The 24939-nt window shown below is 34.6% G+C and overlaps 2 protein-coding genes across 3 annotated transcripts; one reads left to right on the top strand and one right to left on the bottom strand.

Annotated features, from left to right (window-relative positions):
- The first annotated feature begins 696 nt into the window (after positions 1 to 696).
- On the top strand, positions 697 to 14812 carry LOC129804649 (uncharacterized). Its single transcript, XM_055852180.1, has 6 exons — positions 697 to 825; positions 882 to 1081; positions 1151 to 1645; positions 7146 to 10305; positions 10970 to 12725; positions 13339 to 14812. The coding sequence occupies exons 1-5, from the start codon at positions 806 to 808 to the stop codon at positions 10980 to 10982; spliced, it is 3888 nt and encodes a 1295-aa protein (XP_055708155.1). The 5' UTR covers positions 697 to 805; the 3' UTR covers positions 10983 to 12725; positions 13339 to 14812.
- On the bottom strand, positions 14765 to 21422 carry LOC129804892 (sterol O-acyltransferase 1). 2 transcript variants are annotated; one of them, XM_055852636.1, is made up of 5 exons: positions 21087 to 21422; positions 20854 to 21022; positions 20365 to 20681; positions 15910 to 16198; positions 14765 to 15839 (listed from the first exon to the last, which is right to left on the bottom strand). In XM_055852636.1, exons 1-5 carry the CDS (start codon positions 21194 to 21196, stop codon positions 14922 to 14924), a joined length of 1803 nt encoding a protein of 600 aa, XP_055708611.1. In that variant the 5' UTR covers positions 21197 to 21422; the 3' UTR covers positions 14765 to 14921. The 2 variants fall into 2 exon arrangements, with proteins under 2 accessions (XP_055708611.1, XP_055708622.1); XM_055852647.1 differs by having other exon boundaries at positions 21161 to 21252.
- Positions 21423 to 24939: the final 3517 nt, after the last annotated feature.

Below are 24939 nucleotides of genomic sequence, written 5' to 3'. Positions count from 1 at the left end.
GAGTGTGGGACATATTTTTAGAGCTGCTCATCCTCTTTTCGAGCCATCAACTATGTGAATGCCATCCACTTTACACTGCCATCTTCTCCTAATAGGTTCTTCCTTTTTCTTATAGACTATAGACAGTCATTGCAGCTTTCTCTAGTGCTTGCAATTTTTATTGTTTTTCCTTTCATTCGACAATTTATCCATTACGCATATTGCCTTTCACAGAATATCACGTCAAAGTGTGAAATTCTTGGTGAAATTTCATTTGGCCATTCTAATACCATTAGAATACTCTCTTAAATTCTTCTGATGGTTCTAATTGAAATGAACTTTTAGTGTCATTCTTTCAAAATGTAATTATAATTTCTTTGGCACTATTGCAAGGGCACAGCACATTGCAAAGAGGAAGACACACCGGAAAACACCTGGAAATAAAGTGAATTAATATGCGAATAAATTACGAAACTGTTTTCACAACATTCCTTACTACTCACTTATATTAAGAAAAAGTAAAGGAGTTATCATTGCCAGCCAAACATATTTCAATGCTGTTTTCTTTCACGTAATTTTCACTTTATTGATAAAAAAACTATAATTTTTTGTTACTTGGGATTTAACGATTATGAGAAATTTAAATTTGTTTAAAATCTTCTGTTCGCAAGGTGCTGCCACCATACGTATGTGATTCAAAGTTCATTACTTTTTGACAGTTTTGTCATGAAAACATAACCTTAAACTGTGTTGATTTTCCTCCTCTGAATATTTTTGTGAATTTTTGAAGAAAAATAAAATCCGCCAAATATGTAGCGAATAAAATATGACGAAGAAAAGCTCACCGTACGTTGTGGCACAGTTAGTTATGTGGTTTTCTGCTAAATTTTAGAATTTTTCAGGCGTAACAAGGAATGGGAGAAAGACAGGAGAGACAGACTGAACAAAACATTTGATAATCTGGCCAAGAAGCTGCCCCAATATGATCCCAGCTCACCATTTAGCAAAATTGAGATCCTTCAGAAGACTATTACTTTCATTGAAGAGCTCCAAACTAAGCAGAAGGATCTGCTTCAGTCAGAATGTGATAAAGTCCTCTTGAGTAAATAATACACCTTGGTTTGCTTATAATCTAATCTCATGATGATTCCTTTTATTGTATTCTCAACAGAGGAGCGAGAAGAATTTGAGCAGAGCATTAGTGTTTTAAGGAGTAGAAACAGCCAACTGGCAGAGCTTCTAAAGCAAGCCAACATTACAATCCCGAATTTTAAGGCACAGAAATTCGTTGCGAATCTATCAGCAAAGCGAATTGAATCCCTGCAGGAAGAAAATAATGCCAATGGAATTAACATCAAGCCTGAAAAACAGAAGAAATATTCCAATAAACTCTCCAAGGAACAAATAACAAAGGCAGTGAAAGAAAATGAGGAGAAAGGGGAAAAGGGAACGAAAAAATCTGCAAAGTCGAAAGTGTCACCTGATAAAACAGACAAGAAGACCTCCAAAAGTCGAAATTCAAAGACCAAGGAGAAGAAATCCGAAGAGGAACCGGTAGTAGTTACTCTAGCTGTAACATCTGTCTCGTCTACGGGAATTTTGAGCATTCCGGAAGTCCAAAAAATTCCCAAATCCTCGACAATCAGTGCAATATCTTCAAAGAATGGTAAGTTTTCTCAAAATAACTCCTAGTTTTAAGAACAATTTTTCACTTATTAATTAATTATAATTTCGAGTTCATTTTGAATGATTCTAATTGCGACAAAATTAATTTTTAAATTGTACTCAAAAATCTCGAATTAATTTTAAAACAATATTAATACATTTGACTGAATTTATTCATCAGCCTTTTTCGCAAATCTCCCCTTTCGGAAGTTGTGTTACCCAATTTTTAGTTCATTCGAACAATGCCCTTGAAGTATTCTCCTAATGGTTTTCAAGGTCAATGGTTAAATCAGTTAAGTTTAATGGCTCTAGAGAGCAAATTTTTCACCCGATTTTGATATGTACGACTTCATTTAAAAGATCTTGAAATCTCAGAAAAATCTGGCTGGACAGGGTTTGAGTCTATTTCGAACTGATGGAAATGCAGTGTTATTAGAGGAAAGTGACCTGCCTTTGAATGCGGCAGCTTTTCAATATTTAATTTCCTATTATTTCTCAAAGAAAATTCTATTTTATTAATCGAAGTTAATAAAAAACAGAAGGAAAAATCGAAGGTCAAAGTACATGCAAATTTCGAGACTGATCTGACTAGATTGCATTTCACCGAGTTAAGATTATATAGAATCTCTGGTAATAATGTAGTAGGACCGTCGAACCTTGAGGAGTTGGAGGGTGAAAGACCGTTCTGACGAAAACTCTTCTAATCCAACTGTACTAATCACTGTTCAGCTGGAGTGGTGACTCTGAGGAGTGCTATAACGGCGACTAACCTCAAGTTACGATATCGCTATAGTTCCGCTAGATGGGGTTGTGACTTGTGAGTGCTCGGCGAGTTATTCCAAAGGCACAATCGAATATGCTCCTCAGACGGTCTTCACCAGTATAGCTAATAGTATTAACATTAATTATAATTTATAGAATAGAAGTTTTGCTTTGCAAAATAAAAGAAAAATTAAAAACTAGCGATAAGCCTAGATCAGCTTATTGTAAGTAAGATTCTTAACATGGGCAAACTCGGATTGCATGCAATAGCTGGGTTTCTTTACAATGCTCCAACTTTTTGAACACAATTTTTATCCGATTTAATCGAAGATCCAAATAATTGAAAATCGATTTTCCAAAAATTCGATGTCGAATAATCTCAGAACTTCCATTTTTTTTATTTTGATGAAATTTTAATATTGTGTCAAATTTACCTTTTAAATGGCTAGAGGTTAAAGAAAATATTCACAACAGATTCTACCTCTACAATGCGCCCTTGGGTCAACCACAACCGCTTACGCTCATTTAGGGCATAATTTCTGAGTATATTTGCTTGGATGCAAGTTTTACACTTAAGCCCTATACTTCGGTAGAGTCACGAATATGCATTTGAAAAATAACCGAGCAACAAAAGTTCCCTGAAAGTGTTTGAACACTTTTCAATGAACGTGTTCGGAACGAAGTTCGCTTCAATGTAAATTTTTACGGTGTGGAAAAAAGCGAACGCTGGTGAATCAATAGTGCTCCATGTTGGCCACCGTTTTCTGAACATTTGAGAGGCCACCACCATCGCGGCAAGTCGAAGCTAAGGCATTATCTGTGAACCAATATGTCTCCGGCACAACTTTTAGATCAGAAAAATTTCATGAAATCAAAATTTGTGTCCCTTTCTATTTCACAAGATTTGCAAAGTCTATTCCACTCTTTCGCACTAAAATTGTATTGAACTAAATTTAATTTGGTGTGATATTCAAAAGAAGAAGAGTACGAAAGAGTAGGATAGACATATACAAAACTTTTAAGAGCGAAAGGGTCGTGAATTTTGACTTTACGAAATTTTCCTAATCTAAAAGGTGTGTCGGATCCATTAGTTCCGAAAAACAACTCACAATCGAATTTTCATGCTTTTCGAGCTGTAAGTATCCCGAGTTGCAATCACTCCGAAGTTGCTTGTAAAAAATCTCAGTTTTCATAAGCTTTTTTGGGCTTATGACTGGTTTTATAATAGCGTTTCTTTAACGGTTTTTTTAACTTCTGAAGATAGAAGGAGACAAGGAGGGAGATATAGCATTTCACAAGATCTTCCAAAAACAACCTCGTTGATCAAATTTTCGGTAATTAGAAGTAGAGCTAGAGCCATTTTAAGAATAAAAAGGGACAGATAATCCTAACCGGCTTATGTAGGTGAGATTCTTAACGTGAGCTAACTCGGAATGTATGCAAATTCGATTTAGAGCTGAAGTTGGGAGACGCCATTCAGTTATCTTGAATCAAATTCGTGAAATTATACAAATTTTGTATTAAAAGCAAAATATCAAGGATTTGGATGAACTGACAGAAAAGTGATATAGAGATGGACCACTTCGCCTCCTGCCTACACCCTCTTCACGATCTCCACCTCATTTGGTCTATTTTTGCCCTTAAACATTCTAATGAAAACCCCCAAGTTACAGCTTTCTACCTTTAAAATTGTACGAGAAAATTGAAATTGATTTTTTTGGATGTCTGAAAAATGGCCAAAAATTTTTATTTCGCCATAAGAATACGTGTATTTGGGGGTTGAGGAGAGATGGAACTTAATAGTTCTGGCAACACTTACGGTGTGAATTTTAGTCAATGTTCTTCAAAATATTTTCAAGTAAATCTTAGAAATTATTTTCCCTAAATTTCTGGTAAGACTGACTTGATACACTCGGCGAAATTGCCATCGAAGTATATGAACCACATATTCCACAAAATAAATCATTTATACTGAAAAAATAAAATAAATTCAATGAAATGGTGTTCATGTCTAAAATTACTTCCCTCCTATTCTAAATTTATAAAATAAACTATAAATATTTTGCTAAAATTAGGGGTGTTCCGTCTCACGCGCACTTTTTTGAGTGCCTCAAAATGCAATTTTTTTTAAATCCTATTTTTCGAAGTGACTATTTTCATCTAGGCTTTTCTAATATTGATATCTTAAATTTAGAGCATTCAAATGATAAACCAGTGAGATTCGTCTTTGTCTCGCATTCAAAACGTATCCGCAATATTGAATATAAAAAAGGTGTTCCATCTCTCCTCGAATGACTATATACAAAAATTTTAGCCGATTTATAACCTTTGCCAGAAACCGCTTGTCGATATACAGTGCCGGACAAAATTGTACCAATGTTTCAAAATTCTCTATAAAGGATTTAATATCTCAAGATCTAATTTATATTTTGACTGACACTTTTTTTATAGAGAGCTTTATTATAAAGCTACAAATTGTGTCTTATTAGAATTTTTTAGGAGAATTACTAATATTTTTGTAGAGCCTTTTAAAAAAAGGAAGCATTGGTACAATTTTGTCAATTGTACCTAAACGCTACTTTTTGTTCTAAAATTTTATTTTATGAACTATTTACGTAAAAAGGAATTTAATATAATAACTTCCGGCTGTTATTAATGCATTTTGCATGAACACTTCCGGAATTTTTTCACTTACAGCCTAAGTAATGGTATATTTGAGTAAAATACGCTCTTATATGAAAAAGTGTATCAATAACGGATTTTTGTCCAACAAAATGGCTGCAAAACATGACGTAGGCCATATCACAGAGATCAGACTACGTATCTAGACGTGATTCAGTACTAAGACTATCAAATCCGGACTCCAATCACAGTTTATTACCATTTATTGCTGTATTTGGGCGAAAAAATCGCGTTCGACGAGGTCTAAACTATTGGCTAGCCTTTCAAACTAATCAAAATCAATATCATAAGCAAGATCAGCTTCAGGGAATGATAACTAATAAGACTAATAAGACACAATTTGTAGCTTTATAATAAAGCTCTCTATAAAAAAAAGTGTCAGTCAAAATATAAATTAGAACTTGAGATGTTAAATCCTTTATAGAGAATTTTGAAACATTGGTACAATTTTGTCCGTCACTGTATTCCTTTTAGTTTGAAAATTATTAAGCTCCAAAGAGTGACCGACAAGACGGACAAACCGACGAAATTGTTAAGAATCTCAACTAAGGGCAGAATCACATTGGCAGTAAAATGCTCACCGTCACCGTCAAAGCCCTCACCGTATTTCGTTGATTTATGCATTTTCATTGCAATTCTTACGCAAATTTTCCATTACGATATTACCTTGTCTCATACTCGGTGGCACTAGGTGAAAATAGTATAAGAAAATTGAAGAAATAAAACGAAAATGCGATAAACGGTAAGCAAAAAAAAACTGTAGGATTTTTTTGCTACAGTTTTTCGTACAGTTTTTTTACTCACCGTTTATCGCATTTTCGTTTTATTTCTTCAATTTTCTTATATTATTTTCACCTAGTGCCACTAAGTATGAGATAATGTAACACGGTAATTGAAAATTTGCGTAAAAATTACAATGAAAATGCGTAAATCAACAAAATACGGTGAGGACTTTGACGGTGACGGTGAGCATTTTACTGTCAATGTGATTCTGCCCTAATACTAAAAGGTTACCGCATTCAAAGGGGGGGGGGGGGCAGGGGGCACTTTCTCTAAATCTTAATCGAACAACACCTACGTTACTTTGGGATCTCTACCACAATTCAAGCATTGACCTATTGAAATTTCCAACCTTCCATATCTCGGGGACTCAATTTTTTTCTAAAATCCACTAGGCGTGTACAAGGCGTAGGGTAAATGTCCTAATTCAAAACCATTTTCAGACGCTTTAACTTTGACAGAAGATTCAACACATTAAGTTCCTATTTTTCTGAAGAGAATTACATAAATTTGCTCATTGACTTTTCTAGAATGTTACTGTTTAGTAAAAATTCTTTAAATATATTTTGAAAACTTCTTAAATACAAGAAAAATATGCGAGCGTAAAATGCTTCTATTGGAAACAAATTAATCCAAATGGAGACAAGGCAAAGTTTCTAATTGGATACAAACAGTGTAAATGAAACCGCGACGAAAGACTTCGAAAACCTTGTTGAGTTGCTCCTGAGTGCAAGATTTGTTCTTATTCCTGTTCTTTTCTCTTTTCCCATCTAAAACAATAAGAAAATCTCTCCAAAAAAAACATATTTCCGGGGTTTCCTATTGAAGCATTTACAGACACTTCAGAAAACCCTTTTTTGTTCACGAAGTATATTTCGTGTATACGGTGAGCACCGTATACGGTAAGCATTTTACTGTCAATGCGATTCTGCCCTTAAGCCGAGAGACGGCTTAGTGGAAAATGATGGAAAGGCACTTTAACCATTTTTTTTAATATAATTACGCTAAGCCGTCTCTCGGATAATCCTCAGGCCTGTCGAGGCCCTTACAAAGGCTCGAGGGATCTTATTTCCCAACGGATTTGGATAAGTTTGAGTGCGTTTGAAAAGTCTTAGAATTCTTTATTAATTTAATTTAAATTGATTCCATCGTTCATTAGTTCAAAAATAATTGTATTACCCTATTTTGCAGTGTTTCAAATGAATTAGAATTTAAAAATTTGAGTATCATCTAACTTACAAAATGTTGACATAAAAATTTTACTGGTTTTCTTCCAGTTACAATCACCCATACGAGTCTCACGACACCTATCATGGCCACGGGGCTGTTCCTGCCAGTTCCAGTGGTTCAAACTCAGACTCAACCTGTGCTAATTGTGAATACCAGAAATTTGCAAAGCGCAGCCAAGGAGGTTCCAAAAGCCGGAAAGAAAAAGGTCAAAGGTAGGTGGATTCAAATACGTCCACATCCCATTCCAACGAGAATCCCATTTGGGAAACTTCCGATTCCTGCTCTGAGGAGTAATTTTATCGTGAAGAAGAAGAAAAGAATTGTACGGAGGCGTCTTCGGGTGAAAGATAAGGTGCAGCCGACAAGTAAAGTGGAGAAAGTGGTTGAGAAGAGAAAATCACAGGAAAAGTCTGAAGAAGTCAAAAAGAAAAAGCCTAAAATCGAAGAAGGCGTAGAGAAAAATTTGGGAAAAAGTGATGAAATTAAGAATGTTGAGGAAAAAAGGGAAGAACCGAAGAATAAGGTGATTGAGAGTGAGAAGGTGGATAAACCAGTGAATGAGATAATTCCCGAACCCCAAGAGATATCAGCTCCACTAAGTCATTCAGATCTGTCCAATGATATCTTTGCGAGCCTCCAAGTGCCTTCAGGAGGATCAAATCCAGGTTGTTTGTCCCCAACAGCAGCCTTCCTTATGACATTTCCGGTGGTATCTTCGGCCGGAGGGGGAAAGAATCCTGAAACGACCCTATCTGAGGATTCTCCTAGCAATGCAGGGAATAGTGGGAGTCAGGTGGAGGGAAGTAAGGAGGATCAGGAAGTGGAGAATAATAATGCTCTGTTGGATAATTTGTCGTCGTTCTTTGGTGGTTACACGGGACTCTATCCGACTGAGGCACTCGAAAAAACTCCCCAAAAGAACTCAGCAGAGAAGCTTTCAACAGACACTTCTCTGACTTCCAATCCAATCCGGATAAGAACGGACATGGGAGCTATTCCACAAAAACCAATGGATACGCAGATATCACTTTCATTTGCTGAAACCTTCTCAACATTTGACTATGGACTGCCAAATAATTGCAGCAGTAAGATCAACTCAACGGTCTTTCCCAGTTACTCAGCAATGCCATTGCTGCCGGAAATGGCTCCATCAGCTGTGAATGCCACAAAGTCCGAATTCACTTTTAGCCTAACAAAAACCACTTCAACAGCTCCGTGTACATCCTACAAGGCTGATTCTCTGTACAATCCATTTTCTCTCCCTACAACATCCAGCAATAATTCAGTTCCACCGGCAATGGATGCCAATCTGGGTTTATCCATTCCACTCAATATTTCTTCCACAATTTATCCCAATGTTCCGGATGATGGCGGTAATAAGGCTCAGGGAAGTTTTACATTCTCTTTGACCAATACAACATCAGCTCCGAGTTACTATGCAAAATCCTCAACAAATCTTAACATCTCATTCCCCAATGATTCATACAATACCTACAATCCCTTCTCTTTCAACGATCCCGTTGGGATTAAGCAGGTCAATGATACCAGCACGAATTTTTCGTTCTGTCTCACGAGTAGTTCATCAAAAACAGCCCCCATTTATACATCAACTTCCACTTATAATACCCTCAATCCCTTCTCAATTGATGCCACGCTACAGACTTCCAATTATCGTCAGCAGAACTTTGATAGTCAGAAAAACTACCAATTCTATCTGAATCAGGGGCAAAAGCCACCATGTCAAAAGGCCCAAAGTAATAATAAGCATCAACAGAAGGAAGCCACAAGATTGCAAAATGTTCAGCAACAGCAAAAATCGCCGGGAAAGAAGGCTCAAAATCAACAATCAAAATATCACAATGTCAACTGGATGACAAATTCAGATTACCAGGTTAAGAGCAATGATTTCCCAATTCCACCACCGTTAGACTTTACGCATACTCCCAATCATGCCTCTACGAACTTTTCCTATCCACCACCGCCACCTCCGGCGCTGGGAAGTATCGATCTTAAGAGTAAATCTGATGTTTTCTTTGCACATCCGCCAGAAGAAAATTTCTCCTGGTCACCCAATAAGTTGTCAAATGTCTTGGAGCCTCCAACATTGCATAATTTTATGTCTCAGACAGCACTGCCCACGCTTCATGGAGATCTAGCTCTGAGCACTACAACGCCATCTGCCGTGATTCCCCATGAAATGCAAAAGGATAAAAATCCTCAGATAGATGGATATCAGGATCAACAGCAGTCGGGAGGTAATTTCCTGTCAGTGAGTCAACTTTTGGTGGAGCAGGGCAAAAAGGGGAAGAAGAGCAAGCATAGTAAGAATGCTGAGGAAAGTAATAGAAAATCTCTGAAGGACAAGAAGCAATTTCAGTGTGTCAATAATCTGGGGAATTTCTCTGAACAAACCTACACGGATAATTCCAAGGGGAATCAACAGTATTCCAATATTTATTCAGCTGAATCCCTAATTGGGTACAAGAAGGATAAAAGTTCGCAGCAAAACTACAATCAAACTCCATTGGATCTTCCTCCAACGGGAAGTAATTTATTTCCAGGAATTGATCTGAATAATGACATCAACTACAACAGCAATATCTTATTCAATCCACCCACAAGTACAACTTTTGCCCCACCAACGCAAAATTGTATGTCTGTATTTTCTGAAAATGACTTCTTTGAGTATCCAGGAAAGGCACCAGCTGCAAAAGTCAGTAGTCAGCAGCAAAATGTCTATTACTTCAATAAACCCCAAAATGGCCTTCCACCAATGGATTATACTGCCCACAAAGGGGACATGAAAGCCACAAATTCCTCTCCAATGTTCCAGGGCAATAAATTTAACAATGTCCATGCAGGAGGACAACCTGGAAAAGTTAAGAAGGGAACAAATGCCAAAATACCAGATTTCTATCCACCTCCTCCACCGGCAATTCATCCAAACATCAATTATGACTCTTCTGTGCCATCATCAAATTACTTCTCTGTACCACTCGGAGTTAATTCTCCACATTTACCACCGGCTGAGGATCCTTTCCATCTCCATCATCTAAATTACTCAAACACCCTGAAGAACTTAGCACCGACCAACTCAACTCTGTATATTCCTGAGGGTTCTAGCCAAAACACCAGCAATTCCTTGACCAACTTCCACTTAAGCTCAATTTGTCCGGAGATCAATGATAAAGTGCGTCAGCAGAATTGGTAAGCCAATTCATCAATTTTACCTCTTTACCGAAAGGGTTTTGGTAGACTTCCAATTTATTTTTTCCATATAAATTTGCAGAGTGTAATCTCTCAAAAGATTTTACGTATATCAAAGTGTAAAATAAAATTTTTCACTTTGCACTTTCAATTTAGTGAAAAGAATTTCAAACTAGGGTAAGTGTGCTAAATTCCGGCCAGCTTTCAATTTCGGACATCTTTTTTGTTCCTCGAATTTCCATGAACTTTTAGATTTTACGTACTCTAGAGATTACAATACAAAAGAATAACAAAAAATGAAGCTTCGATGAACGAGATAGCGTGAAAAAGACATTGGAAGAATTCCCGAAAGGCAAGGAACTTTGAGAATGAAGGTGGTCGAAATAGGCCACCAAAGCTATGTCTATATTTTTTTTATTCATTTTCAAATGTATTAAGAATGATTTTAGAGTACATAAAGACGGTAAACTTTTCACAAGGTTCCAAGCAACACTCTTTCAGAAGAAAGAATAAAAAAAATCAATTTGAATTTAAAATATTACATTTCAAACTTGTTGACTTTGACGCTTGCATGCAACTATGCCGAAATTTGACACACTTACCCTAAGTGCAATTCATTTAAAATTATTTTCAATAAAATGATTGGAAGATTTCTCTTACACAGTGTATCACAGTGAAGATCTACAATTTTTAAAATTAAAATGATCTTTACCAATTCATTGAACAAAAATTAAAATTTTAAAATAGAAAAAAGTAAAAAAAAAAACAGAGATGGCAAAGCGTCCCAGCATTGCGGAATGCTGAAACTCACGAGATAGAGCTCACCGTGAATTAGTTTTTTTTGCACGATCTTTGGTATTACTGATCTAATAGAGATCAAATTGATTCATATATCACAAAAGCATATGAAAATCAAAAAATCGGTACTTAACCGACTCATATCCGATAAAGACCGATGCAGCCAGGTTCGAAATTTCAATACCTCTCCAAAGAATCCAAATTTAACCAAATGGAGTGAAAAATTACCCTTCCAAAGTGGTTGACCTTTGACCTTCAATAATTCAGAATGGCGAATTTTCCGGTCATAGGTATGTTTGGGCGAAATGTTCGCCTGGACTAGCTCTAAAACATATCCGAAAATCATAGAAAAAGCTTGGGCCAATTTTTTGCAAAATTGGAAAAACCTCATTTTTTACCTATTTTTGGGGAATAGGGAACGTATGAAAGGGGAGGGGGAAAAATAAAGTGGTTGGGTACGAGATAATGTCATTTGAGGAGGGGTCTTCGAAGACCGGAAGTTGATATCTGTTACCGTTTGAATTTTATATGGATCAAAAAACTGAAAAAAGTGCGAAAAAGTTTTTTTTTGTAAAACAGAGCTATTACCGTTACTTTCCCGATACATCACTGATTATGAGCGATGCAGTCGGGTTCAGAATTTCAATACCTTTCCAAAAAATCCAAATTTAACCAAATCGGTTGAAAAATGGACCCTCCACAGTGGATGACCTTTAACCTTCAATAATTCAAAATGGAGAATTTTCCGGTCATAGATATGTTTGGGCGAAATGTTCGCCTGGACTAGCTCTTAAACATATCCGAAAATCATAGAAAAAGTTTGGGCCAATTTTGAGAAAAACCAAAAAACATGGTTTTTGGAGGGGATAGAGGGGGAGGTGGGGAGGGCAGAAAAAACGTCGAGAGATTTTGTTTTTTATTGGGGGTCATCGAAGACTGGACGTCGATATCTCTTACCGTTTAAGCTCCAGAATAGTGACAAGTTGAAAAAAAGACGATTATATAACTGATCTCTCTTTGAGTTCGAGCAGTAAAAACAGTTTATTGAAAACTTTAAATCGGTTTTGTAAGTGAAATTCGTCAAATTCAAAATGCAAAAGGGGGAGGCAAAGCGTCCCAGGCTTTGCGAAGTGCTGAAACTCGTGAGATGCTATACCTCAAAAGTATTTTCGCATGATTTACTGTTTGCCGGTTTTCACCCGATTCAAACCGATTCATAAATCACTCAAAAAATCGCCCAAAATGGTTTTAAAAATAATGAAATTGATTTTCGGAGAAAAATTACTTATTGGTTCATAACTGGCTCATTGCCGGTTCCCAACCGATTTGAACCGATTTATAAATCACTCAAAATATTTCCCAAAATACACCACAAGGGTAATTTAATTGAATTTCGTATAAAGAATTAGTTATTGTTTGTGAACCGGTTCATTACCATTTTAAAAACCGATCGAAACCTATTCAGTTTTGTCAGAAATTCCAAGACCTTTACAACGAGCACAAACATCACCCTATTCGGTTGATAAATACGCTCTCTAGAGCCTTTTTGACGTTTGACCTTGAAAAACCGTTACTAAGAATAATTCAAAGGTATTTTCACACATGGTCAAGTGATCGCCTGGGTAATCTCTAAAACATATCCAAAAATGAAAAAAAATCACACGACGCACTTTCCAGCAATCCCAAAAAACGTGGTTTTGGAGGGGAAGGTGATGGGGGAAAAATGAGGTACATGTTAACGATCCTTGGGTAGACTTATGGGGGCTCCCGATTTGGTCCCAAGGCGCTATCTGTAACCGTTTGGCCTCTAGAGCTGGCGACAACCGGACGTACAGATGGACAGACGGACAAGAAGCGTGACATTTCTCGGAAATCGTCTGAAACGCAAAGATTTGTCAAAAAAAGCCATCTCCGGGAGATTGAAGGCAGAAAATTCGAGGAATGATTTTTTATTTATTTATTTCAATGTAACCGGGCTTTTATTGCCATTTTGTACATTGTTCAGTTTATTATTCAGTTTACAATGTTTCGTGAAAAATGTCCATTCAGACGCTTCAATCATTTTCACCGGGCGGGACTCGAACTCAGAACTGTGAGAGTCGAGCCAGGGGTCACACCTCCCAAGAGCCAAACGCTCTTACCAATTGCACCACGAACCCCCGAGGAATGAAAATATCTGGGGATTATGAGACGCTCAAAGCAAAAGTGGACCGTTATACTGCTCTCTCTGTGGAGTTCGAGCAGTATAACTGACTTAGATGCTATACCGCAATAGCACTTTTGCAGCAATTACCGTTTACCGATTCACAACCGATTTAATAATTACTAAAAAAAAATCGCCCAAACTGGCTTAGGAGTAAATAAATTGATTTACGGTTAAAAAATTGTTCTTTATTCATAACCGACAAGAACCGGTTTAATGTTATCAGAAATTACAAAACCTTTCCAATGAGCCCCAATATGATCCAATTTGGTTGAGAACTACCGTTATTGAGAATGATTCAACGGTATATTCTTATAATCCAAAAATGAAAAAAAAATCTCATTACTCGTTAATACTACTCGGAATACAAAATTTTTGTATTCCGCGAATACAAAAATTTTAAATTTTATTGTACCACCATTTTAACGTCCAAGCTTTACGGGATACACGCTACATTCCGTAGTGCAACTCACTATAAATTATCTTACCGGATTGTTTTTGGAACCATACCACTTTCAACCGTTTTAAAGCGTTTTTTTTTTCTTTAAACCATTTTAAAGATAATCATCTCAAAATTTAAAAAAAATGTTAGTGAAGTGCAATTTTTTAATGTCTGACCTTTTAACTTGATACAGTTTTTTAAGGACGAGAGGGTAAAAAATTACGGTCAGAAAAAAACACTTTTTCTGACTTCTTTTAGAGCAAAACATAACTTTAGATAGCCGTAGGTAAACAAAAAAATCGGGACACGGGTGTCTCTATCGTTCTTATAGGGTTAATCCAAACTGGTTGTGATTTTTTTTAAATATTCAAACATTTGACTTTAAAACCGTTTGAGAGAATGAATTGAGAGAATTGAGAGCGTTGGCAGTTACGGATGAAAAGTTCGCCTAGATCATTTTTCTATCATATCTGAAAATAAAAGAAATCATTGGATCCGTTTTCTGGCCCTTCTGAGTGTTTTGAATTTTTCCTACGAAAATTCGACTTTGAAAAGTTTTTTGATCGTGTGCCTATATGGACGAAATATTAATCTAGACTACCTTCCAAACGTATTCTAAAATAAAAGAAATCGTTGGAACTGTTTTCGAAATCACCTAAAGACCGGAAGTTGATATCTTTTACCGTTTAAGCTCTAGGTCAATGACAAGTTAAAAAGAAACGGTAGTTCTGTTCTAGTTTAAATTCGAGCAGTGAATCTCTAAAATAGTCCAGAAATGTTATTTTTACACGATTCTAAAAATATTAATTGTGTTTTCCAAATAAAAAGTGCAAAGTATTCTTTTTCATATTAAACACTTTATATTGTAGTCTCTTTTTATTGTGAAATAAGATTTCAAGAAAATAATTTTTGAGACCTCTGTACCAAAACTCTTTCCTGAAGAAGGCAACAACAACAAAAATTATACTACCATTGTAAATATTAATTCCTTAATCCTAAATACCCAACGTAAAGTCTTTTATTAGGTGAAATAAAAGTAATTTTTATTTAATATGACAAAAAAATTGTACAAAAAATATTTAAGGCTATTTGGTGAGTTGACTATTATGTATTTGAAGTCCTTTACTCTGAGATAGATTTTTCTAAAGGTGCACTCCCTATTAGAAATGTAAACTACGCAAATGGATTCTGAATGCTCCAATTTGGATTGAGTTTAACCCCATTGCATGACCAAGAAATTGGAACAAAGAAGTTCCAAGTAGTATCCTCATATTGACAATTTCGCCTCGCATAGCTCTCCATGGTGTAGAGGCTGAAGTTGATACCATTGCCAATAAATAGTGACAGCCACATGAGTATGTTTCCAAAGGCTTTGGGATATCTCTGACCCAGAGCCATTAGGAATGTTCCAGTTCCAGCGAAAAGGATAAAAAGAACTGGGTAGAAGAATCTAAAGGCGAAAATGAGGACAATTTCATGAAAAATTGCAGATATGACAAAAACTGCACTTGTTGCAGCAACTCTATTTCCGCAAAATACGTTCTCGTAGAGATCCTTGTAGATATACGTGTAGAGCCAATCGTGTACTACAACATTCCATTTCCTGTAGTACATAGAGAACGACGTTGAATTCCACCAATCTTGGTAGAACATACGATCTCCAAAACGTAGAACTTCCGCAAATCCATTGAGCCACGCGTGAAGGAGACAATAGAAGCCCAAGATAAAGATGATTGTACCAGGCATCATTGAGCCAAAAATGGAAAGTACCAAGGTACTCAGATCAATTTCATTATCGCCAAATTGGTTGAAATTAGGCAGGAGAACACGTTCAAAAATAAAGCTGAGGTAGAGGATGACACCAATGACGTCCAGGAAGTGAAAAAATGCCACTTTCCAGCGAATTTCCTTGGTTCTTGGGTAAGAATCTCTGTAGATGAGTGTCGGACAGAAAAAAAAGTACTGAAAAGTTTTGAAGGACGGAAGTACTGGAGCTGGTTTCTTTAGATCTTCATCACTCTTGATCTTTCCTGTCAGAACTTTTGGGATGTTTGATCTGACGTAAGCATGAGTTTTCATAGCTAAACGGCACTGAAAATAGCATAAGGGCATTATAAATTACCACAGAAGGTTCTTGAAATCTTTTAGACTATTTTCTTACCATTTCCAAGAGAGCAGCCAATGATGAGGCTGGAGGTAAGTCAAAGTAAAGGACTGCCCGAATAGATCCACTGATAAAGGCAATGAGGTAGCAAAGGTATCCCACTATGAAAGTATTGTTCCAAAGTTTTTGGTACTCTTCCTTTGTACGAAGATCATAGTGACCAGCAGCCCAGAACTTGAAGAAATAGTACATAAGGGTCACAGTCGTCTGCATCCCACACCATACAAGCAGAGAGAGATGGAATCGACCAAAACCCACTTTAATTGGAGACAAACCCAGGTTGATCCTAAAAATGCATTAAATATTATTTTTAATAATATAGAAAATTTAAGTTCACATTTAATACTGTGTAACGGGTGATTATTTTCTACGATTCCAATTAATTTACGAAAATACTTATCATTTTGATTTAATTTTGTTTTTGCGCCTGGGATCTTGGAAAAACCGGGTTTGTTTTTTTTTTGTCGGGTGCCACCGAACATGGGGTACCACCGAACATTTCTTCAGTAATGAATTTGTAGGTGAAAGTACTCTCCCTTCGAATGTTCATGCCTTCGAATAATGTGAATTTTCTTTTTAGTTTTCCTAAGATACTTACAGTGGCGACAATATAAATAACACAGTTTCGGACACTATAATATAATGCTTTGTTTTTCCAAAAATTATACTATTAAATGATGAAAGTAACAATAATAAAAGAACTTGCATATAAATACATTTTGAATATGAAGAAAAAACCTGAAAGTTCTATCAATAAATTTAGTACGATCAAAAAATTCTTGAAATGGCACATATTAAGGGGACAATATAAATAGCACACCCTATAAGAAGTGATAGTTTTCGGCTTCTACTGCAATTAACAACTTACGAATTCTATTTGAAAATTAAATTTGGATTAATGAGTACTTAGTTAAGTAACTTTTCCAAAAAATGAACGCCTGACAACGAAAGATCATTAAGGAATTCAGGATTTGACACTATTCTAATGTGATTGTATTTCATGTAGTATGGATATCTACTTAAAACTATTCAAAATTAGTCACATTCGAGAGATTTATCGTGTGGTCAATCTTGTCCTATAAATTCAACACGATTGAGGTTCTTAGCCCGTCCCGGCCATTCCAGAAAGTCAATTTTGTTCTTATTGAACCACTTTTAAAACTCTTGGCAGTATGTTTGGGATCATTAGCTTGATTAAAACTTAAAAACCAAAAGCAAGTCCTTTTCGATTTTGAAATACATGTCTTGTCCATAGATATTCTTGTAAACGAATTGGTTTATATTGCCCGATATTCCATATACAGGCCATAAGCCACTTCGCAAAAAGTAACCCCATATTATAAAATTACCACTTTAAGTTTTACGTTCTTAGTTATGTATCAAGGACAAAATTCTTGACTTTTGGGACATCTAATATTTTATTATGTTATATCCCGTGTTATTAAACAAGAATACATCGGTTCAACGAATATTATTTCAGAATTATAGGTCCTTTTCCATATGCTTTTTAACTCTTTCGCGTCTTTAGGGTCATATATGACCCGGGGACCCTAAAGACGTCATATATGACCCGGGGAAAAAAGTTTTTTTTGGCTATTTACATTAATTGAAATCTAACTGGAGTCTTGAGAAAATGAGCCAAGAATCTTACATCCTTCTATTATGATGTCGTGCACGAACAGATAGATTTCAATTAATGTAAATACCCAAAAAAAACTTTTTTCCCCGAGTCATGACATTACCCTAAAGACGCGAAAGAGTTAACAAAAATCAAACAACAGGTACGGTTTCGTTTGAATACTAACTCTGTACGTTTGGCAACACTTCTAAACTGGGTATTTTTACATAACTGGATTTCAGTAATGCTCACATCAGTTACTTTTTTAAATTTTGTTGAATTTGTTCCTTTATTTTCGGCACGGCGGTAAATAAATTCAGTTTTACTATAAGAGCAATGGCAGAATCTTCTCTAGAAATCGTAATTCTTTCTCGAAATTTTCGAGTTTTTGCGTGATTTGTAAGTTTGATCATACAAAATTATTGAACTGATGGTTATCTTCCTTGAACAATATAATTTACAAAAAAAAAATTATTAGTTATCCTAAACTCTTTTACGTAAAGCCTGGAAATCTGCGCCAAAGGCTTTATTTACATGATTTTTTAGTTCTCATAATTTTATTTTACGAAAATTTGTGGCATTAATGCCTATAAATGATCAAAAATGAAGAAATATAATGAATTTCAAATTAAAAGTAAATTTCAGGTAATATTTTTTGAAAAAATGAAAGTGTGCTATTTAAATTGTCCACACGAATTATACCTAGATTCATAAAATGACAAAAACAGATGGTTCTAACAGATACAAATATTAAATAATTATCAGTTTTATTTAGGCATTGTATTTTCTAAAAAATGAAGCATGAATAGGTATAAAAATTGATATTATATCATAAACATCAAAATAGGAAAATCCCTGAAGGTGGGCTATTTATCTTGTCGCCACTGTTCATATTTCTATTAAATATTAGTTAGATTATTATCAATTGAAGATAATTATGTGCAAGTCTCTTAGAGAAGATTAAAAAGTTCACATTATTCGAAGGCATGAACGTTCGAATGGAGAGTATTTTCCCCTACAGGTTTCGTCCTATGAAGCCTAAAATCTAATTTAAAAATCGCAGTGTTCGGTGGTACCCCGTGTTCGCTGATGCTTCAGTTTCCTCTATGTGTATTCCTGATGCGGTAACTGACTTCTTAGACATTTTATCAACACCAAAAGCTCTAATAATTACTTCCGGATTGATTTAAATCATCTTTTCCATCAGTCAATGTCGTGGAATCTGTATATTGCTCTATTATTACCGTCTATCATCCAATCATGCAGCCTGATAGAAACGACAAAATGCTAGACAAAGCAGTATTTTTTTAAGATAAACAATTGGGGAGGATTTTTGTCAGATAGAAAATTGATCTATTTTTTTGCGATCGGAACCGTAATACGGTGGGGGAATACTTATCAAAGCAATATTTTTATTTTGATACGAGCTCACGATCTCCGAAAACACCTGCGAGATTACTAATAAGCAAATGGTTATAGCAATTTGACTGCCCTGCGAGATTTCATAAACCATTTCCGAAGCATAGGCATAGGGTAATTTGTAAAAAAATTTATCCAGTTTGTAAATTTTTGATAAAAGGATTTCTAAAAGGATAATTTCAAAAAAAAAAGATCCTTAAACTGACAACGAATTTATACTCAGAAGATCCAAAATTATTCTGTATCTGGAAAAGGCAAATAAATTTTCGAAAAGGAACTAGTCAAAAATAATTGAGAAAGATATTTTTAAAAGAGAAAACTATAGTATTTTTCTTTTCTTCATTTATATTTCATAGTTTAAATTGCTTGAATCCTCTGAAATTTTGAGTGTTTAAGGAAGTTTATGAAAATTGTCAATTGTATAAATATTGAATGGGCTTCATAAAAAATACAGAATTTCATTTTTTTTAATTTTCGACTTTTCACATTTGGCTCAGGCTCCCCTATTAAAACGTAATAGGGTGAAGACCCAGTTCACATTACTTACGGACGCTATTGATTTATGAGACAGCTTGTAGAAATCTTAAATTTTCGCCTAAAACGGTTTTCGAAAAAATCATAAATTTGCAGTTTATGATGTAAATTTTTTTATGAATTTTCGAAATCCGCCTTCGTAGGTACAGGTTTTCCCTAGAGAGCCTACGTAGGAGATTTTTTTGTAAAATCGATAAATTCCTTAAAAATCTAATTTTCACTAAATAGGATATAAATGTTAAGGTAGATTATTGAGAAAAAAATAATAATTTTTTTTAGATTTATCGAAATTAAGTATTTTAAAGCATTTTAAGGATTTTTTCCAAGACTCCGTCTTTAAATGATTATGAAAGTGTCTTTGGTGGCTATTTAAAAATATGCAGCATAATTTGTAGTTGATTATTATCCGAAAAATGTGTATTTGCGAAAGTTATTCATTCATGAATCTACCCCAACCTTCCCTGTTCATATTAGGACCATTGGAAGCGATAAATGTGAAATGTAACGAAATATTTTTCAAATTAAGCCCTACTTCTCCAAGATCTTAATTTTTTGACTATTAAACAGTCTCCTGAAAGACCAATTCGAAATCTCTCATCGTTTGGTATATCTAGATGCGGGAATAATATTCCTAGATGTGCGAAGTCAGATGGAAGCTCATAAATTTCGAATATGATATCTGACAATCGAAAGATTGTATATATAACTTATCTATTTAATTACACCGATTTTTTTGCGATTTTACAGCAAACACTCCACGAATTTGAAGCAATTAAGAACCTACAAACTTGATAGCATACACTTGCAGAACTTCACTGTTGCAAATGTTGAAATATCTCTTTCATATAAGAATTTTGTATAATACAAATTAATTATCTTACCTTCCATCTGCAACTAAATCTCCGACCACAGTGTTCAAGAACATGATGATCATGAAGACTACGAAGAGGTTGTATATAGTTTTAATGTGCTTCACTTCAAAGAGATCCGTTAGCAGGGAATTCCTGTTCATAAATTGCTTTTCGGGTAGCACATTTTTCTTCTCCGATTCCTTTCGATTGGACATGAGTTTCTCATCCCTGAAGAGACTTCTAAGTTCTGTGATGTTTAAGTCGAATCGCTTCATTTCGTTTATCAGCTGCTCACCCATGATGCCCAATCGACGATCCACATCGCGACTAATCTCACTCTGTAGAATCTAGAAGAAGAGCAAGGGAACGATTGAGGGCATTGCACAACCAAAAAAAGTGTTTTCGGGGTGAATGTTTTTGCGTTTCACTTGTACGAGCTTTGCATGACAAAAATATCACCAAGAATCAATCGATAAGAGATTAATGGTCATTTGGAACACTAATAATTTGATATCACACCTCCACACGTTCTTGGACACGCTTAAGAGCCATTTCCCGGAGGACGTCACCGGTGGAATCCTTGAATAGCCTTCTATTTCGGGGAAATTCTGGATTTTCCACTGATGGAGTATCATTTTCAGCAACCACTGGTGTAACATCCGGTGGGTTGGTTTCCTTCTTGTGAAATCTAAAACAGAAAAAGTAATATATGAAAATCTAAAATTAGTCATCAAATTTAGTCAATGGCTCACCCGTTCATATTGAAGCTCACAATAAGACTGTTACAATGGATAGTGAGGCAAATGATTAAAAGTCTAGCACTCACCGATAAGATTAACAGTTTCAGGCCGGGAGTTAACATGTACTGAAAAGTATTTGGAGAATGCTGATAAAAAAATCCCTCACTCTGTGTCTCTCAGTCGCACAACTTTTCCTCTTTAATCGTAGGATTATCTGTTGAGTGAGGGATTTTTATTTGAATTAGGAAGAGTTGATGTGGCTGAGTTCCTATAATCAACAAGTCTCTCGAACTTGTACTTTGGCCACATGCGTTGAATGTACTCGGCTTTGAGAAACTATTGAGAATGGCAATAATACCGTCTTAGTGCTTTGTGACGACTTGTTAAGATAGATTATGGATTTCTGTGGAGACTCTCCATCTCAGCTCAGACACTTTTCTCCCGGCGTAATTGCCACCCAATTTCCCGGGCGATGGGGATGAGTTCTTGATGGATTGGAAGTGGATGAAAGTGAATACCCTTCAAGGTAATTTCCATCATGTGTCTCACCGAAGATAGCAGTTCAATCAACAATCGATATAGAGATGAAATTGTTACCTCGAGATTCGTTTCAGAACAGTACCTTGGGGATTGAGTTACCAGCCATGGAAAGTAAACTGAACAATTTCTTAAATGTCGATAGAGTATGATGCATAAGAAATTCCTCCAAGATATTGCTTTAATTTATTTCGAATGAGATCATAGTTCGGTGTTAGGATTGTTTGGATTTTTTCCAGCATAGTTGAAGATTGATTCAACTGATTCAACTAATAAAAATTAATTATGAAATTTCTTTTTAATTACAAAAAAAGCAAACACAAATATTAACTTGCTTTAGCAAAAATTAACTCGAAAGATTTCAAATAATTGTAGTCTTCAGTAAGAATATAAAGCAGCAAAAACTAATTTAAAGTACAATTCGATACATTTTTGCTGCAGTTAGATAACACTTTGGAATTAATACCGTGATAGATTTTCAAAGCTCCTTCTGTATTATTTATTTAAAATGCATTAAGAATCGATCAATCTACAAAAAAAATAAAAAATAATAATTATGACAATTTTTTTTACTAAAAAAAAAACAAAATAACAGAAAGATTGTATGAAATTAACAAATACAAAAAAATATAAACTCCGTGTACAATGATCCTAAAAATCATTCGTTCAAAATTTTCTTTTCCATAAACCAATAGATTTTATTTTAATTTTTATAAAACATTTCAGCCTTCACCCATATGGAAAATAAAATAAGAGGAAATAAGGAAAAATCTATCAATTTGGCAAATGGTTACAATTTTTCTATTATCAAAATTGTTTTCAATTCTTAATCTAACGAGTAAAAAGCTTGATAAAAAAGTCATGAAGCAGTTAGTTCTAAAACTGTTTTTATTCTAGATTTTTTAAAAATTTTTAAAATAGAAAAGAATCAAAATTACGAAAATTACTGATTTAAGGTTTTTTTTTGAAAAAAAAGTTTTTACTACAACTAATGTTGTTATTATATTAAAAATATATAATATAAGCTCTATTTCATATCAGTTAACTTTAAGGGGTTGCGTGGGTCAAGAAGACTAAAAAAAATTTTTCAGCATAATTAAAAAGGGACAGATAATCCTAACCGACTTATATAGGTGAGATTCTTAACGTGAGCTAACTCGGAATGCATGTAAATTCGATTTAGGAAGTTGGGGGACGGCATTCAGTTATCTTGAATCAAATTCGTGAAATTATACAAATTTTGTATTAAAAGCAAAATATCAAGGATTTGGATGGACTGACAGAAAAGTGATATATGGGTGAAATGTAGACCACAATGTTTTCTATAATTTTGCCGTAGAACTTGATCTCATCGATTACTCAGAAGCTGAGAAAAGCGAGGTTATTTGTTTCTGAACTCGTTTTTCGACCAGAGCGCCCCAAGTGTTCATTTCATGAACTTCAACTATATCAAAGAATTGTGGTATTTTGTGAGACTTTCCATTTAAAAACCCAATTTTAAGTCGAGTAGAAGCAGTTAAATACAAAATTTGTATAATTTCACGAATTTGATTCAAGATAACTGAAAGGCGTCTTCCTACTTCAGCTCTAAATCGAATTTGTATGCATTCCGAGTTAGCTCATGATACGATTCTCACATACATAAGACGGTTAGGATTATCTGTCCCTTTAATTCATGCTCTTAACCATTAAAATACAATATTGAAACTATATTTTCTAAAATTTTGGTTTTAAAATTTTAAGAATTCATTGAGACCTCATTTTTGGAGATTTTTTTTGTCTACATTGATTCACGTAACTGCTTAACTCAGGAGTTTTTATACAGAAAAATAAATTGGGAAAAAGAAAAATTCTAAGCATGAAGCTATTGTATTATGGTCTCTACAAACTTGAGAAATGTATGTCCATATTTAAGCAAATTCCCTACGCTTGTGTAGGAAAAACTCTTCTATTATGGACATAAATTTCTCTAGTATTTAGAGGTCTTTAGACGTATTAGATTTTTCGTATTTATCTGAATTTCATTTTTTTATTTTTGGTTATTTTATGTACCTTTTATTCCGAATCCATTTTTTCAAAGATCCAGGTTCCATAACAGATCTTTCCAGCATTTTTAAAATCCTAAAAGTGATTTTTTTTTATTTTTTTGGAGGGTTAATTTTTTCAGTTAGTTTTAAATTTATTTAATATCATAATCATAAACAATTGATAAATTCTTTATTTAGTTAAAGCGGGGTGAAAAACCAAGAGGAATATAGGGAAAACATTTAGTCTGCTACCTGTAAAAGATTTGCATTATCTGAGTGTGAGATTTATTGATTTTTTTAGAAAAATATTTTGGCACATTAAAATTCAAAGTATTTGGTTTAGCAGAGATGAGTAGGTCACCTTTGAATGGGGGCACTTTTAAAATAGGACTTTTTTCCTATTTTTTAAATGAAATTGTGTCTTATCATAACGTAATTTAGCTTCCCTACCCGTTTTTGGAGCTAAACTATATCATGGTATGATGGATGGTCCAGTTCCACTTAAAAACTCTATTTTAAAGTTGACCCAATTTCCCCTATTGGATTTGATCCAAATCAAATGATGACATTAAATGGGTTATTAAATGTTTCTACTATTACCGTGCATCTGTAAGCTAATTCAGATTTAGATCTTCATTTTGTATATTATTAATCACTCGATTTTTTTAAAATCCTTATAAATCTTTATTCTTTTAAAGCCTTCAAATCCTTTTTATATCCTTAGCGAGAATAATGCGCTTAATTTTAGGTCTGCTTACATCTATCTTACAATAATTTAGGGCCTTTACTACCACGTAGTTCACTTATAAATATATCGCTCCTTGAAAATCACAAGGGATTAACTCAGTTTTTTGAGATTGTAATGCACTTATAAAAAGAAGTTTAATAAATTTTTAGTTGGTATGAGACATTAAATTTTCATTATTAGAAATATTTTTCAAAATTTTATTCTTTTTGATCTCTTGCGCAATTTGTTTGAATTTGAAGTATAAAGGGGCACAAAATGATTTATCGTTGATATTTTTGTGAATCAAGGGACTAATTCAAGCAAGTTGATCCCTTGTAATTTTATTTCGGGAAAATTTGTCCATCATTTACAATGACAAGGAGCCAACTCAGAAAAAATATATTTCGAAAGGAAAAAATACGAAAGTTTCGATGTTTATATTAATGCTCATACAAATAGAAAAGGAATAAATTGTTTTTGTTCAGACATTAAATTGAGATAATTATTTACATCAAATTGAATCCTTCATGCTATGTCCTGAAAAACTGCTTAAAATGAGTTGGCTCCTTGTAAT

The sequence above is a fragment of the Phlebotomus papatasi genome, chromosome 1 (assembly GCF_024763615.1).
Source record: "Phlebotomus papatasi isolate M1 chromosome 1, Ppap_2.1, whole genome shotgun sequence".
In the NCBI taxonomy this organism is placed as follows: Eukaryota; Metazoa; Arthropoda; class Insecta; order Diptera; family Psychodidae; genus Phlebotomus; species Phlebotomus papatasi.
This window is presented reverse-complemented; position numbering and strand designations above follow the sequence as displayed.

Coding starts and splice junctions, on each gene's coding strand:
- LOC129804892 (XM_055852636.1), bottom strand. CDS start 21,196: ATGTTAACTCCCGGCCTGAAACTGTTAATCTTATCGGTGAGTGCTAGA. Junction 20,682..20,853: donor GTGTCCAAGAACGTGTGGAG/GTGTGATATCAA, acceptor CTCTTCTTCTAG/ATTCTACAGAGTGAGATTAG. Junction 16,199..20,364: donor GATTTAGTTGCAGATGGAAG/GTAAGATAATTA, acceptor ATGCATTTTTAG/GATCAACCTGGGTTTGTCTC.
- LOC129804649 (XM_055852180.1), top strand. CDS start 806: ATGACGAAGAAAAGCTCACC. Junction 826..881: donor ATGACGAAGAAAAGCTCACC/GTACGTTGTGGC, acceptor AGAATTTTTCAG/GCGTAACAAGGAATGGGAGA. Junction 1,646..7,145: donor TGCAATATCTTCAAAGAATG/GTAAGTTTTCTC, acceptor GTTTTCTTCCAG/TTACAATCACCCATACGAGT.